The following is a 15153-nucleotide window of genomic DNA, read 5'->3' on the forward strand; positions in this document are numbered from 1 at the left end:
CGACACGATTCCTAACTTCATAGAGTTTAAAACACTGAGGATGTGGACATTTGTTTTATGCACACAAAAAAAGGTAGAATCTGAGCACCCAAAGTTCTTGTTGACCAGAACGAAACTGTAGGAGTGCTGGAAAACAGGCACAGATTATGTTGCAATATGGCCCTGACATCTTCTCTTCTGGACATTAAAGTTCTCATGATTCTTTTTATGAGTGCCTGTGTTCAATTTTATTCTGCCTCGTTAAATATTTGCTGCAAACAAATTGAAAGCAGAACTTTATAAACAGCAACACATAATAATTGTCATTTTAAACTAAACTAGAGTATATTCCTTCTGACAACGACCAATGCTACAGAGAAAGGTAAAGAAATAACACCCACAGCATAAAGAACAACCAATCCAAAAGGAAACACTCTGCTCGACTGCTGGAAGTGTTTGTTTTAAACCTAAATCGCAACAAGTTACTTGTCTTCTATTTTAAATTTCATGCATTTGTTCTCATTGTTTACATAAATGTCAAATCCTTTCTGAAGGGCCTTTCCAGGCCACTGGACTCGGTTACTACCAGCAGTGTCCTTCAGGTTAATTACATACAATTAAAAGGAAGTTTCTTTTTCCCCCTCATTTTCAACTCCTTGGAGACAAAGTGTTCCTACTCCACTCACTATTTGAAATGTCTTTGCTATATCCTCCTATTCATTTCCAGTATCAAGTCCCAAGCCTGTAAACATTTAACAAACACACTTACTGTTAAACCTGCATGTCAGCCTGAGTTGCACCAAGACCCAAATTTAACAGCCCTCACCTTCCCAGTGTCTCCAAATGCCTCCAGTCGTGTCCCATCTGTGGATCCCTTTTCTATTTCCCACAGCTTAGAGATAAGGGAACAAGAATAAAGGACAGCAGAGATACTACTGTAATCTCTCCAGCAGTAATTTCTAAGCTCCACTCCATTCCCTCCTTGCCTGCTACAGCCAAAGATCTGAGGTTGCTTTCACAGCTGGTGGTGGGCGAATGCTTCCACAGATCTCTGGACTCTCAAAGGGCCAGGTCTTCTCCCCAAGTGGTTCTAATTAATTCCCTTCTGGGCATGAATTGTTTCAGTGTGCTGCTGTGCATCGTTAGCCAGCTGCTCCTTGCTGCATATATGCCACATGTGGAGAAGATATCCAACTGATAAAGCTATGAAGCCACTAAATAAATATTGCCATGCAACTTTGACAGTTAATGCTTCAAACTCTTCAACCTTACAAAAAAAAAAAAACAACACACTTTTAAAAGTTTTAAGTCAGATCATCCCAGTAATGCTTCTTTTCTCCTCTCTTCCCCACCTCCCAAAATAAAGGAGAACCATACCACATCCAAACAACAGCACTGCTGCTGAGTTGTATGCCCCACCCAGACACATAGTTCTGTACTGTGTTACGCTGCAACATACTTCACATTGCCTGTCTGGTGAAAATCTGTGGCTGCACTTTGAAAGTCATTTGGGTGAAAGATGCTGTAAGAATGTGGCATTATCATTTCATGAGGATACGTTTTTACTTTCCTTCTGGTGAATTATCAGTGACATGGTACTGAACTTCAAAGCAGCTGTGTTCAGGTACTAGCATGAATTCATTTTGGTCCAAAACAGAATGATTTCCATAAAAAAAAATCCACTCACACTTCAAGAAAATTCTTATTCCAGGTGTAAAAACCTGGAAAAAAGATAACAGACTTCATATTTCAGCCCTAAATGTAGTGCTACCTGTTGGTGCAGCACTTGTGGAAAACTACAGGTCACATCTCAAGAGCTCATATGGCCACTTGAGCGTGAAAAAAAATGAATTTTGGTGAGAATCAAGGCAGAAGTTCTGGTAGAACACAGGTGAGAATACTGACAGCTCCCTGGAGATAACTGCCGTTCAACCGCTGGATCCTTTACGGATGAGGTCTAGATGCATCCATGATAAGTGTACAGAAAAACTTGTAAGTGGCACGTATGGAAGTACCGTTCCATCATACAAAGAACAGCCTGTCAGCCTGGCCAACATCCACTGGGCAAGAGCAGCTTTACTGCTGGCTGAGCAGCTCACAAAGGATGTACGTCTTGCACTGAATGGTATATTCTGTTTTTCTGGTGTAAACAAACCACAACACCAAAATTTATGCATAAAGATGTTTTACAAGCTCTGATACTATCTTGTTGGGGTAATAAACAACACTAAGACATCACACTTATTTTGCCTCTGGTCTGCAAGATAGCATACACCAGCTGCACAAAGCCCAGCAAGAATACAAATCCCACTGCATCAGCATTCAGTTACCCATTTTCCCCCAGGTGAGCCCATTTTTCTTTTAGGAGCTAGGCCATGAGCTGATTGCTTTGTGATCATTTCTGTACACAGCTGCACCCCCTTACAACACTGGCTACAGGAAGCAATATATTCAGAAAACAGATTCCTACAGCAGTAGTAAAAGATGCAAGTTCAAAGCATGCATATACACACTGTCATTTAACATATTTTTAATTAGCTTTACCAAGGCTAAATTTAAATCCAAGCGTGACTAACATGCTTGCAATGCTTCAGCCTGTTTCTTAAACGAAAACATCAAAACGCAAACTGTAAAACTAATGGTTTCTCCAGGGCTATTCTCTTTACAGCATCTCAGTCCAGCTCATATGCTATTTCTCCCAGGCTTTCCGATGACACATAGCCACATTCGTTGCCAACACTTCTTTAACTCAACAAGTGACCTAGATCTTCCAACATTCAGAAAGAAAATGCCAGTTTCTTTTCAGAGCAAGCTGATTTTTTGTTATTCCTTTCACTTATTTCTTCTTGGAAATGCAAGGAAAGTAAAATTCAACGAAATCAACAGCAGGACAGTTAAGATCCTATATTTAAGGGAGAATCTTTACCATCCAAGAAGCACAGTTTAAAAAGACATGGATCCTGGCCATCAAAGGAATTCCCAGTGAAGGGAAATAATAGTATAGGGCATTGTTACATTCTACATGTCACAGTAAACTGAAACATGCCAAAAGCAAATTTTCATACATAAGCAGACTGGCTGAAAGATTTCCGAAATGCAGTCACATACAATCAGTGCAAAAGAGCCAGAACAGTGCAGTCTACAGCAACATCTGCTCTTCTGAGACCTCCCTTACCTCTCATTATTCCACTTAATAGAACAATCATTAGCAGGAGATGCACTCTGCACAGCCCTGTAGGAAGAGAGGCTTCTTGTGTGTCTCTCCCTAGTTCTCTGTGGCCAAGCAAGTGTCCCGTAGCCTCACTCAGTGTTAATAACATGCAAGATTAAAGCACTGAAAGCCTGTCACCCTTTGACAGTTTGGAATGTGAGGTTTTAAACTCAACTGAGAGCATGACATCATGCTGTAAAGCTAGTTACCCTTCTAATTCATGCATCTTGTATTTGGGACTGGGAAAGTAAAAGATGGTAATTTTTCAGACTTCAATTTTAAAACTCATAAACAGCTCAAGTTTCATTTTCAATTGTCTGTTCCAAAGACAGCACCTATTACCCAGCTGATGACTGCATCTAAGAATTCTACCTGGAATATCCCTACAGCACAGAAGTGTGCCCAAACCAGGAATTAAAGAATGAAAAATCTGTAAGCAGTCATTAATAAGGGCCATGATGCTATGGTACGATTATGCCCACAACTGAAGGAAAGGGCAGGAGGAAAGAGCCTACTCAGAACCAAAAAGCAAGCTGAAGAAGATTCCAGGGTTTTCTTTTGAAAACTATGTAGCTGTCTACAGGTAAAATCACTTGATTCTGAAGTCTCCTATACGTCTTCCCTGTGGGTCTCCAGCAGTTGGCAGGTATCTTACACCACAAAATCACCATGAGTAGTGCCCATTTTTCTTCATTCACCATCTCCAAGATAGTTCCTCAGAATACAGCATTTGGAGTGGGACAATAGAGCAATCTGGTTTCTGCAGGGTGCCTGTCAGCTCCTTGGGAACTGCTCTTCTACCTCCACCAAGCATGTGGCCAGAAGTGAACCTTGGCCTTGGTCTGGGTAGTCAGGACAGGCTGCAGGAACCTGGTTCCAAAGAGTCCGATTTAGCCAAAAGGGACCAACATATGCTATAAATCAAGAGACAAAACACCAAGCTGCAGCAAGGACAAAGATCGGTAAGTCCTTGCCTACTGGCTGCGCAGGAAACTACACATGACAAGAACATCTGGGACCTAAGGGTCCAGATAAAAAGAATAAAAAGAGGGGAAAAAAAAAAGATAAAAAGAAATCACTGAGCTGGCTCAGAAGGGCATACAGGAGGGCAGGAGCAGGCTTAGAGAAAATGTTAGGTTTTGCATGTTCCTAAAACGTTGATGGTTCAAGGCACCATTTAAATCGCAACCTGTATTTAGGAGGTCAGTGTTGGAAAGAAAAGAAATCCAAGCTAGAAGTTCTGACATAGCCTTCTCTTTGACTTGAAAAATATGCCCTAGGTCCTAACTGGGAAACATATTAGTTAGAAGTTCTTGAACTAACTTTTTGACTGAACTCTCCAAAAGCAGCTTCCTGCCAATGTATGTGACTGCAGAGGTGTTTAGAAGCCAAACATGTGGTCATATGCAGTGTGCTACATGAGACAATTATGCAAAAGTCAGTTTTGAAACAACATGCAGTTCTCAGAAAAGGTTATTATCCAATACTGTCAGTGCAAAGAAAACATTAAAATACTTAGTGACAGAATCGGTACTTCTCACCTCTCCCCGTCTCAGAATTGTGAAAGCATTTAAAGCATCCTTTCACAGAAGTTCATTTGTAGTTTTTGAAGAACATGTTCAGCTGTACACCCAATGCTATAGCATTAAAGACACCTTGAGACGTAATCTTTTGAATCAGTCTCTGACTGAATAAGCCCCAGAGCCAGAACTCCAGCTGTGGCCAAAAAAAATAAGCAGAAAAATAAATAAATAAATAAATAAATAAATAAATAAATAAATAAATAAATAAATGCATGTCTAAAGTCTGCTCTAGAAATATAATGAAGGGCTACCTAAATCAGGTGGCACTGGTACGAGGGAGCTTATTATTTCACCTTTATCCGGATATTTAAGACACAAAAGAAGAGCAGTCTGCAGCATCCATTAGCACAGCAAGTAACTTAAGACTTGAGGACTGGCTCACAAAGCTTGGCAGCCATTTAAGAGGTGGAGATACAGGCTCTGTATGGCTCCTCCAGCACAGGAGGCTCAGGGGAACTCCAGTTCCTGGCTGCATTTCCTGTGACCTGCCCCAGTAAAAACTCCAGAGGCAGAGCGCAGGTCTCCTCCTCTCTCCTTTCCCGGTAACACACTCCGGCAGGAAAAACACTTGCAAGCATTGGGGAGCCCCTCCTGTCCCAAACTCATTCCTCTCTGCTCCCCTCAGATTCCTTGAGTGCTGGACACAGTTCGCCCACCCCTCCCTAACCTCTGGAAGGGTGAGATAAAGCACTCCAGCTGCCTGACAGGGAGGTCTACAAAAGTGAGCTCCCAGGACTTCAAAAACTGGTTGTTTTCATTTTGTAATCTTGTCCATCTGCCCATGCCGCACCCACGCCTTTCACCGCTCATTTTCTGCAGCAGTGCATCCACTCTATCCTTCTTATGCCACCAATCCCACTCCTGCAGTTCCACACCAGTATTTTCCAACATTTTCTATCATCCCTCTGATACTTTTCTGCCTCTGCTTCTCCATATTCTGCTTGCCAAAGTACATTCAGACATCTGCACCAACAAGGCACCCTCCATCCATTCCACTGCTGTCCCCTCCTGCCTTCCCCACCAGTACTCCTCTCACACTGCTTCCAGAACAACCTCAAAAGTAAAATTGTGTTGGTGTTTTGTAAATGTAAAACCTCCTCTTCTCATCTCAGTCTCTCCAGCACCAGGACAGCCTAGCACCACTGCCTGCCGTGAATTAAGAAAGGCTTTACAACCCTGGCTTTTCTTCACCAGTCTGAATAAGACAACGGGGACTTCTACCACAAGGCAGATGTACCAGTTTTTCTCCTCTGCAGTCTCTCTTCTCTGGACTCTCCTCTAGCCTTCATCTTCTACACATAACCTGGATCTCCTTTCTTCCCTTTTCATGAACTCCCACACTTTTGCCCCCAAAATTTCCATAGCAATGATCTACCCTAATCTTCCCCTTAGCTGCACACCTTCTTGTTCTTACATTTCCCCTTGGAAACATACAATTGGAGGATGTCGTGTTCTTCTGCTACCAAAGGAAATTACCTTATAATCCTTTTCATCAACTAATCCAAATCCAATGTTGATGCTGCTGGGTTCTTTACTTCCTTCACTCTTCCTGGAGTGCCACTCCACTATCTCATTGCTATGATGAATTGAAACTTTCTTCTAATTTCTAGCAAGGTCTATGCCAGTGTAAATTTATACCTGGTGTGAATGGTTCTTTTCCCTCCCTTGTGCTTATTTCATGATTTTTATAGGTATTAATCACTGTCTTCACTTTGTTAATCTAACAATGCTGTACTGCTCAGATAATAATCAGACACATTTATCATTTTCTTGATGATCTCAAAAGTTCTCTACTGTCTCCCAGTTTAAATCAACTTTTCTTGAAAACAACCTGAATTATACAGTGACCCATAACACCATACAAAGGGTCTTACATTTCCCATCTCTACTGGCAATAATCTAAAACATTTAAGCATCTCATTTGCCTTTTCTGTTTTATGTTATGCTGGCGGGTCTTATGTCCTTTGATTAAAACACCCCAAGTTGGAAGGGATAAAAAACGAGAAAAGAATCAGCCTATAACAGAAGTTCTTTGAATTCTTTCACAAATATGCCTTTGCATTCTGTGCTGCTTAATCTCAACCCACTTCTGTTGCACTAATCCCAAATGTCAGCCTTGTAGGATATTTCCATCCTCCAGGTGTTTTCTTCCTCTGCCAGACCACCAGATTTCATCAGCATGCTTCTGCTTTCATGTCACTGACCTTAATGAACACACACCAGCTCGGTCACAGGACTGACTCGCAGAACTCCCGTAGGCACCTGTCTCCAGACCAACAGTTCCTCTTTCAGCTTGAGCTGCAACACCTCCTCTTCAACAGCTCCTTTACTGACCTTATAATTCCTTAGTCTCTCCTGAGACTTTTTTTTTGAGCCATTTCAATACTAGATTTTCAAACAAAAAACAGATTAAACCCAGAACCTTTTCTGAATCCAGAAGATCATTTTGTGAGACAAATATCTTCTGCCTACCCATCACATCTCCCCCATCCCACCCCAAATACAGCTACCACATTTCCTATTCTCCAGTCATACAATGTTATTTATGACTTGACAAATGAATTCAAACTCCTTACTGCTCAGCTATTATTTTGTGTGTCAGTTCCTTTCTAGTTCTGGGCTGGAAACCAGAAGCTGCCCAGTGCAGGCATATCAAGCTCTTAGGCAAAAAGAAAACTTAAAGACATGTGAAAGGCTCGTGTGCCATCATTACCATCAACCTTTGGGTTCACCTTTGGCATACTTGCAGAAAATATGCAAAAACAAAACAAACAAACAAACAAAAAACACATTTAGTTTTTTGAGTTATATGTAGATTAATTGTAATTCCCATCTCATTCTCTCTGTGAAGATAACTTTTGTTATTGCTGCTGGTTTTATATGCCTGTTTGTTTTCATTTGCCTTGCAAGGCTTGACTTTGGCAACTCTGATTTTAACCCTTAGATAACACTTTCTCAGCTTATGAGTTTTTCTCTGTTTGTCCAAACCTAATTCCTTAATTAAAAAAACAAAAAACAAAAAACAAAAAACTTTTGGATGATTATTTTTACATATTTCTCTGAAAGGCTTCCCCCTGCCATTGAAACTCGAAGTCAGCATAGCATTTGCAATTTTGCCTGTCAAACTTCCAAGCTCACACATTCAGTTCCCTGAACTTCCTACCTGATTTCTCTGAATACTTCCCCTACTTTCTAAGCATGCCACTGCAAAACCAAGCATCTCATAGACCTACCTCCTCTACTTACCTTCCTATTGAATCTAAGAATTACCTGAAAACTGATGCAAGGTAAGCCCTTTGACACAGCATCATCTCTTACTGGATCACTCATATTTCATGAAGGAATCAGGTAGTAATAATATGTACTGCTTTGTTTCAATTCTTGTCAGGTGCCAAGAATGTTCATCCACTGAGGTAGCCTTAAATCACCCTGTCTTTGTTATTTACATAGTCATTCATTTTCTTCCTGCCTTACTGTCCTACATCATTCATTCCTTTCTCTTTCCATCACTGTAGGTCCATTCTGCTCTCGTTTAGCCCTCGTGCATCTTCAGTGTGTGCATCCCCTGGCCTCTGGCACAAACAAAACCACCAGGCCTATTATCTTCACTAGAAAAGCCTTTTTTCCTCTCCCTTTTCTTCAATTTTGTCCAATCCATAGTCAAGCAACTTCAATATTTCAATCTCATCTGCAGTGCCTGCAGTCCTGGGCCCTCAAATTCTCCAGCCCTTGTTCCTCTTTGCAAAGGACCACTTGAACAACTCCCATGTCTGCTGTGTGAAAAGCATGGAAGTTTCTTGCCTCTGCTCCTCCTCTGATCCTGTCACTTTTCTGACAGATCCCATCCTACTCCCTTGTACCTCTCTCTCTCTCATACCTTTTGCCTCCTGTATTCCCTCCCCCTCCTCTTCCAGTCCAAATCTCTTACAGACTCTCACCTCTTAAAAATTCCCTCACTCTCTTCACTTACTTCTTTCCCTGCTGCTTTTTCCTTTCTTTTCAACTCCCTGTTTACATTTCTGTTTGTGATTTACAGGAACTCGTTGACTGGAGTTCACCTCTTCCAACACCATTCATACTCAGCATACTGCACTTGGCAACAGAAATTCAGGTGTTCAGAAGCTGATCTACTTTTAGACCGCTACAGAGCCAGGGCTCTGATCAGTAGAGCCACTGCTCTACTCCTCTTATCTGCTACTGGCTACAGTATGACTCAGCTGGTCTCTGAGACTTGTTTCACAGGCACATCGCTGCCAGTTCAAGATCAAAAAGCCCTACACAATTTGAAACTTTTCACCTGTCTTTTCTGCTTTCTTGCCTTTTCTTCACGGACAAGAGCACCATTCTGTTTGACATGCACAGTGCTAGCCTCCCTGTGAGCTGTCTTTACAACCTCAGACATCAGCCGGATCTCATGCTTTGGGTTCTTTCTGTGTCATGGTTTCAAAATACAACCTTCTCTTTCTAGCCATATCATTAAGATTCTTTACTGCACTCTCAAACCTTCTAATCCAGTTACTGATACGCCTTATTCTCTAGTCTGATGTAATCCCATTCAAAACAATGCTGAACACCAACTCAAAAGGCTGCTGCAGAAAGCATTCGCATCCTGCCCTGACCATGCTGTCCACCTATGTAACTCTCTACTTCCCCTTCTCTTCCCTTTCCTCTTCTACTTCCTTCTCTTGCACACACACACACACACAAAAAAAATTTAAAAAAAATCAATCTGATTGCACAGCCTTCATGCACTGCTCCCAGTCTCCACGCCATCTTGCTGAAGACCCTGCCTCCTACCACAGGTCTATTCTGGAGACACCTACACCCACTTCATTTTCAAAAAAATGTCCTTGTCCTTTCTCTTGTTGAACTTTTCATGCTTGGGAGGGATTCTCTTTAAACATCTCCACATTTGGCTTTGGAAATTTTCTTATGGCTCTGTGTTGCCTTGATGTTTACAAATAACTTGAAAAACATCATCAGACTGCTGGGAAATTCATAGCTCTGCCTTGGATACCAACCATCAGATGACATAACATATGTGTACAGACAAGCCTCATTTGATACTTACTAAGTAAGTTCTTTTGGGTCAGGTTAGCACTTTTGGGCAGCATCTATCACAGCCCTGAGCTATTACTAGGGCTTCCAATCTCTTTTAATACTGTAGTGCCTAAAATCCTAACCTTCACTAACTGTTTAGTGACTCGGTATTTAGTGACAAAAATAGTAGTTATTGGCATCCTTTGATGTCTAATATTAAATTTAAAGCTAAGAAATTTGGTGTTTATACAAAAGCTTCACAGTTTCAAAAGTTATGGAACTGCTGATGACTGTGTAAATCGCAAGCTGTTCATTTCCTCTTTTTATTAATTATAGAAGTTTGAATAGACATTTTTGCCTTTAAATAGGCAAGTGTTCACAGCACTTAAACTGTAACCTTACGCTTGGCTTTTAAGCGGACTGTTCCCTCGAAATATGGCCTGTCTTTCAAGAACCCTGGATGGTTTGTTAGGATGGAAAATTTTAGAAATTTATTAGACTTCTTGAAACATAAGAAATTTAGGGTCACTCACTTACCGGAACCTCTACAAGAATGTATTTATGGAAGATTTCAAGACTTTATGCAATTAAAGATTGGAAATAAGCACCAACACGCTTGGAAAAAATTAAGCCTTTTATATTCCCTTTAACACTTGTTGTATGAAATTTTCAGACATGTAAGGTAATTTACCATCTAACGCTTTTCAGCTGAAAACTCTCCCAAGCACTTTACAAATGCAGCACCACTACGATCAATCCACCCTGGAATCACTGGATCAAACCCCTGCTCTGATACCACACAATATTTAATATCTGCATGCAACACTGACATTTCTGAAGAACTTCAGCTTTTCAAGTCACAGGGCACTTGACCTGCTACGGTAAACCACCAGAACCTCAGCGACTCAAGAAGGTCAAAGTAAGTAGGCCTTTGCAGGATACAAACTGACACTAAGTCACTGTTTTTTAAAGTTAATCCATGCATACACATAATCAGTAACAGAGTTACTATATTCACTACCATTAAGGCTCCATACTTGACAATCTGCAAATACACTATTCCCATATTCTTCAGCTGACCTTGAATCTTCAACCTTAGCTTGACTTACAGCAACATCAAAAAGGACCAGCATTGATACATCCAACAGCTTTTTAATTAAGTGCTATGAATTCCAAACCATTGAAAAAAATTAACATCATAAAACCCTGTAAACTCCAGATTAAAAAAATAAATAAAAAAATCACCTGATGACAATTATAAACGAGACAATTATGCTTTTCAAGGGAAAACTGCTGGAGGCAGGAAAGCCTATTCATAAATAACGTTCTGGGTTATAGGCTATTTATTGACCTCAGGATCACAGTAAAGCCATTAATAAAACAAGATCACAAAAATAGCTTAAAATATTTTATGTTCTGAAGAGCTTAGGAGAAACAAAAAGCCCATATGTTTAAAAATATTTTTAAATAATGAGCATGAGATTATTGCTCATGAAAGACGCCAGCTTAGAAGCTGAAGTCACCCATTTATGCCCAGAACAGGTGCAGACTTCTGGCACACTGCCCATTCCCCACAAAGGGGGCTCAATTCTGACCTGAAGAACCTAGCACTACACACAGAAAGTCAAAAGTCATCTCCGTGACCTTGCAGTCCCTTGTCCTCTTAGTAAGATAAGTATCATCAGCTGTGTTGGTCTGAGGAACACATACACACTCTCACTTTGTGACTATGACCAAGACTTCACAACCTCCTGCCACACAGAAGGAACACCATCTCTGAAACAGGAAAAAATACTACTTTTCTAAAGTATGCTTATGAGACACAAGTTTACTCACAATGATCTCCGATTCTTTCAAAACCACTTGCTGGAAAATTTACAGGACTTCAAAAATACTTTCTAATATTTTCCCCCACCTCCTGGTAAAAACAGAAGGCAGAGATGGGGAATCTGCCACTCAAAGGAAGCAGATTTGAAATTATCTGTTCTGATTAGAACTCTGTGTACTTCTTGCAAATATGGAAAAGGGAAATTCTAAGCTCTATCTGTATGCGGGACAAAATCTGCTTATTTTCCTGACCATGGTTTCAGCATCTCCGTATCACTTTATGTCATGGAACTTCATGAGCAAACTATTTGATATAAATCTCTGGGTAGTTTTAAAAGTCTTTACAATACCAACCTGGATGCTAGCACAAACCAAGCTTTTACATTACTGCCTTTGACCCTGATGAAAATCTATTAACATAAAATAGCACCAAAGTTACAGCCACCTCTTGATGATCTGGCTCAAACTGCCACAGCCGCACTGATTCCAATGAAGTGAGTCCAGGAACTTGGCCTGACAAGGGGAAGGCACTCAGCAGCATGCCATGTTAATTGCATGTAAGTTTATTTCACTCTCCACAAAACCTTTGTGCTTTAAAATATACCTTTGAAAACCAGCACATATCTGTACTTCTTGCAGAAATGCTGACCAGTAAAAGGAAATACAAACATCTCATCTGCCTGAAGACGCAACACTGAAATAAGACCAAAACACACATTCACTTAAATTTTGAAGAAGTTTCTGCTAATTTTTGAGAGACTCTCATTATTTAAAACACCATGACTGTTCAGGGCATTCACACCGGATTTCTAGCAGCAGAAATAAGCCACAGCCCACTATGAAAGAACTGTTAAGACCAAGCCATAAGCTAAGATCCTTATTTCTGCATTAAGTATCATCTGATTCATGGTCACAACTGGTCAAATCGTTTTTATACACGTTAGTAAAAAAGGAAAAGCCAACACGAGAGAGCTCCTTCAGATAACCCCGATGGACAACTTCATCAGTGTTGTTTTTCATTTTAAATGCTGAGAACAGTCAGTGCAAAAACTTAAAATCATAGCAATTCATGTGGAATTCAGCTCCCTGGAGCAGGCTCCAAAGTCCACGACGCCAAAATGCCACTGCGCCAGCATTACTTACCCCTAGCCATCTTGCTCCTTTGTTGGCAGCCTGCTGAATCTGCACTCTTTTCAGGGTGACATGGTAAACAGCTCCCTCTTCTACTTCTTCACCCCAGTCCTGAATTGAGCTCTGCCAGAAAAAGAAAAAGAAAAAAGGGAGTGAGAGAGAAAGGAAGGTTTTCTCCTCTTCTGCTAACCACAATCTATACCAGGTGCTCCGTTGCTTCACACAGAGCTCAGAGCAGCAGACAGGCTGCACAAAGTACATACAACAATCGAAGCAGCACAGGATACTTTTAGACTGAGGGAACGCTGGAGATATTCTTGGCAGGCTGTCCTTTCCTGTGGTATCAAGATACCCTGACTTTCCATTTAGCTATTTTTCCTAGACTAGCACATATTTTAAATAGTTGTACAAAGTCTTTTCTAAGGAAATAGTTTGGTTTTGATTAGCAGTCGCTCTTCCCTCTCCCTCCCACCCCCTCTTTTCTAAAGCAATTAATCTCTTTGGCCTCTCATTTACGGCAGAAATTGCGCTTTTTAAAACTGTTGAATTACTTACGCAGACAGCCTTTAAACTTTGAAGCTAACAAGCACCTAAAATACAGCAACCCTTTATTCCTTCTGACAGGAGAGATCCAAAGCACCCGCGGTTTCCTTTCCCAAAACCTATTATTTCAAGCTACAAAAACTTTACGGAGTCGAGGCTTTAAAACTCGCAATAAATAAATAAATAAATATTAAAAAAAAAAAAAGCCCAACGTCTTCCAAAGTTTACCATGCGCTGGGGTGACGGCTCGCCTCCCGGGCTACCAGCCGTACAAAGGGGCCCCGCAGCGGCCGCTCCCTCCCGGCCCCGCTCCCCCGACTGACAGCGGCGCCCCGCGGGGGGTGAAGGACTCCCGGTTACCATTTTAGCTCTCCACAGAAATCTCATTCTCAGTTTCTCGCCGGGCGCCTCGACGGGGCATGCTGCTGCTGCTGCTGCTGCTGCTGCTGCTGCCGCCGCCGCCGCCGGGCGCCAACCCCGCTCCGCCCTGTCAGCGGCCGCCGCCGCCGCGGGCCGGGCCGAGCCGTGCGGCCCCTCGGCTCCGCGGCGCGGGAGGGAGGGAGGCAGGGAGGTGGCAGCGCCAGGCCCCGCCTCAGCCCAGCCCCGGCCCCGCCGAGGGGCTTCCTGTTTATGGCGGGCAGCCCCGGCCCGAAAGTTGAGGCCGCTTCGCGTTCCCGGGCTGGGAGCCGCGTCCGAAGCGAGCGGGGCGGCCGCTGCCCGCCCGTCGCCGCCTGACAGGAACGGCCCGGGGCGGGGGGAGGATACAGGGGACTGCGGGCGGGGGGCACGGGGCGGCAACCGGGGGACCACGAGGGCTGAGGTCGGGCCCTGCCCATGCCTCAGTCCCCCGGGGGGATGTTGGAGCTGCTCGAGTGTTGCCCTCCGCAGCCCTCCAGCCTGCAGCCGCTCCCCGCGACAGGGAGGCCGGGGGCCATGCAGGAGGGGTGTAACGAGCGCAATAAACTGCGGGGTCGTGAGGAACACGGAGCAGATGAGGGCAGCGTGGTCAGCGATGTAGGGGAGCAGGGCTGAGCTCCTGTCTGGGGAGATGAGGTTGAGGGTGATGGGAAGTGAGAAGGGGGAAAGAATTCCTACCCATTGGACCTGTACATCAGGAAGCAAATCCTGACTCTTTCCACCTGTCTCACCTTAAAAAAAAAAATAAAAACAAACCAAAAACAAACAAAAACCTTTTCCTACTCCTGCAAAGTAATAACACACAGTAGCAGCCTCTCCTCGTTGCTCAGCCATGAGGCCTGCCATCACAGCAAGCCATGGCCCTCTGAGAGGCTGCTGGCTGGACATTCTCCAGGTCCGCTGGACACCAGCAGGAATATGCACAAAGGCACTGACTGGGGTGCTGCCCCGTGAGACCCAGGCCTTGGTGCTTCTATCACCTACTAGTGCAAGGAAGAGACAGCCACCTAAAACAGTTCTTTCAATTCAGCCTCCCTCTGACGTACCTGGCAGCTACTCAACAAGAAAAACTTTTGATCTTGATTCTGTAATTACAGACTACTGTCTATTTATTTCCCATCTTGATAAAGGTTAAAACCAAAACATCCTTATTTTTCTAATAGGGCATCCCTTGTTCACAAACCAGCCTGCATATACCATGACTGTCTTCCCTGTACAAGCAATAGCTGTAGACATCAGCATGGTAACAGAAGGATCTCAGAACACCTTAAGAACACTAATTCAAAATGCCTCTTGAGCTGGCATCTTTGTTTTGTTGTTGTTGGTGGTGTTGTTTGTTTGTTTGTTTTGGTTTTTTTTTGGTTTTTTGGACTTACAAATTGTACAAGTCAGTGAAAGAGGTAAGAATTGAACCAGAGAGTT

At 42.7% G+C, this 15153-nt stretch overlaps 1 protein-coding gene across 3 annotated transcripts in view; it reads right to left on the reverse strand.

Moving 5' to 3' along the window:
* RGL1 (ral guanine nucleotide dissociation stimulator like 1) overlaps positions 1 to 14016 on the reverse strand; it is a 76599-nt gene extending 62583 nt beyond the window's left edge. Inside the window, exons 1-2 of one of the 3 annotated variants that reach the window (XM_082766634.1) lie at positions 13543 to 13661; positions 12784 to 12894 (exon numbers count right to left, since the gene is read on the reverse strand). In XM_082766634.1, coding sequence (XP_082622760.1) covers positions 12784 to 12894; positions 13543 to 13545 — 114 coding nt within the window. In that variant the 5' untranslated portion in view covers positions 13546 to 13661. The other 2 variants (XM_082766633.1, XM_082766635.1) reach the window with 2 other exon arrangements.
* Between the last annotated feature and the right edge of the window lie 1137 nt (positions 14017 to 15153).

The sequence above is a fragment of the Aythya marila genome (assembly GCF_965140915.1).
Source record: "Aythya marila genome assembly, chromosome: 8".
Taxonomy (NCBI): Eukaryota; Metazoa; Chordata; class Aves; order Anseriformes; family Anatidae; genus Aythya; species Aythya marila.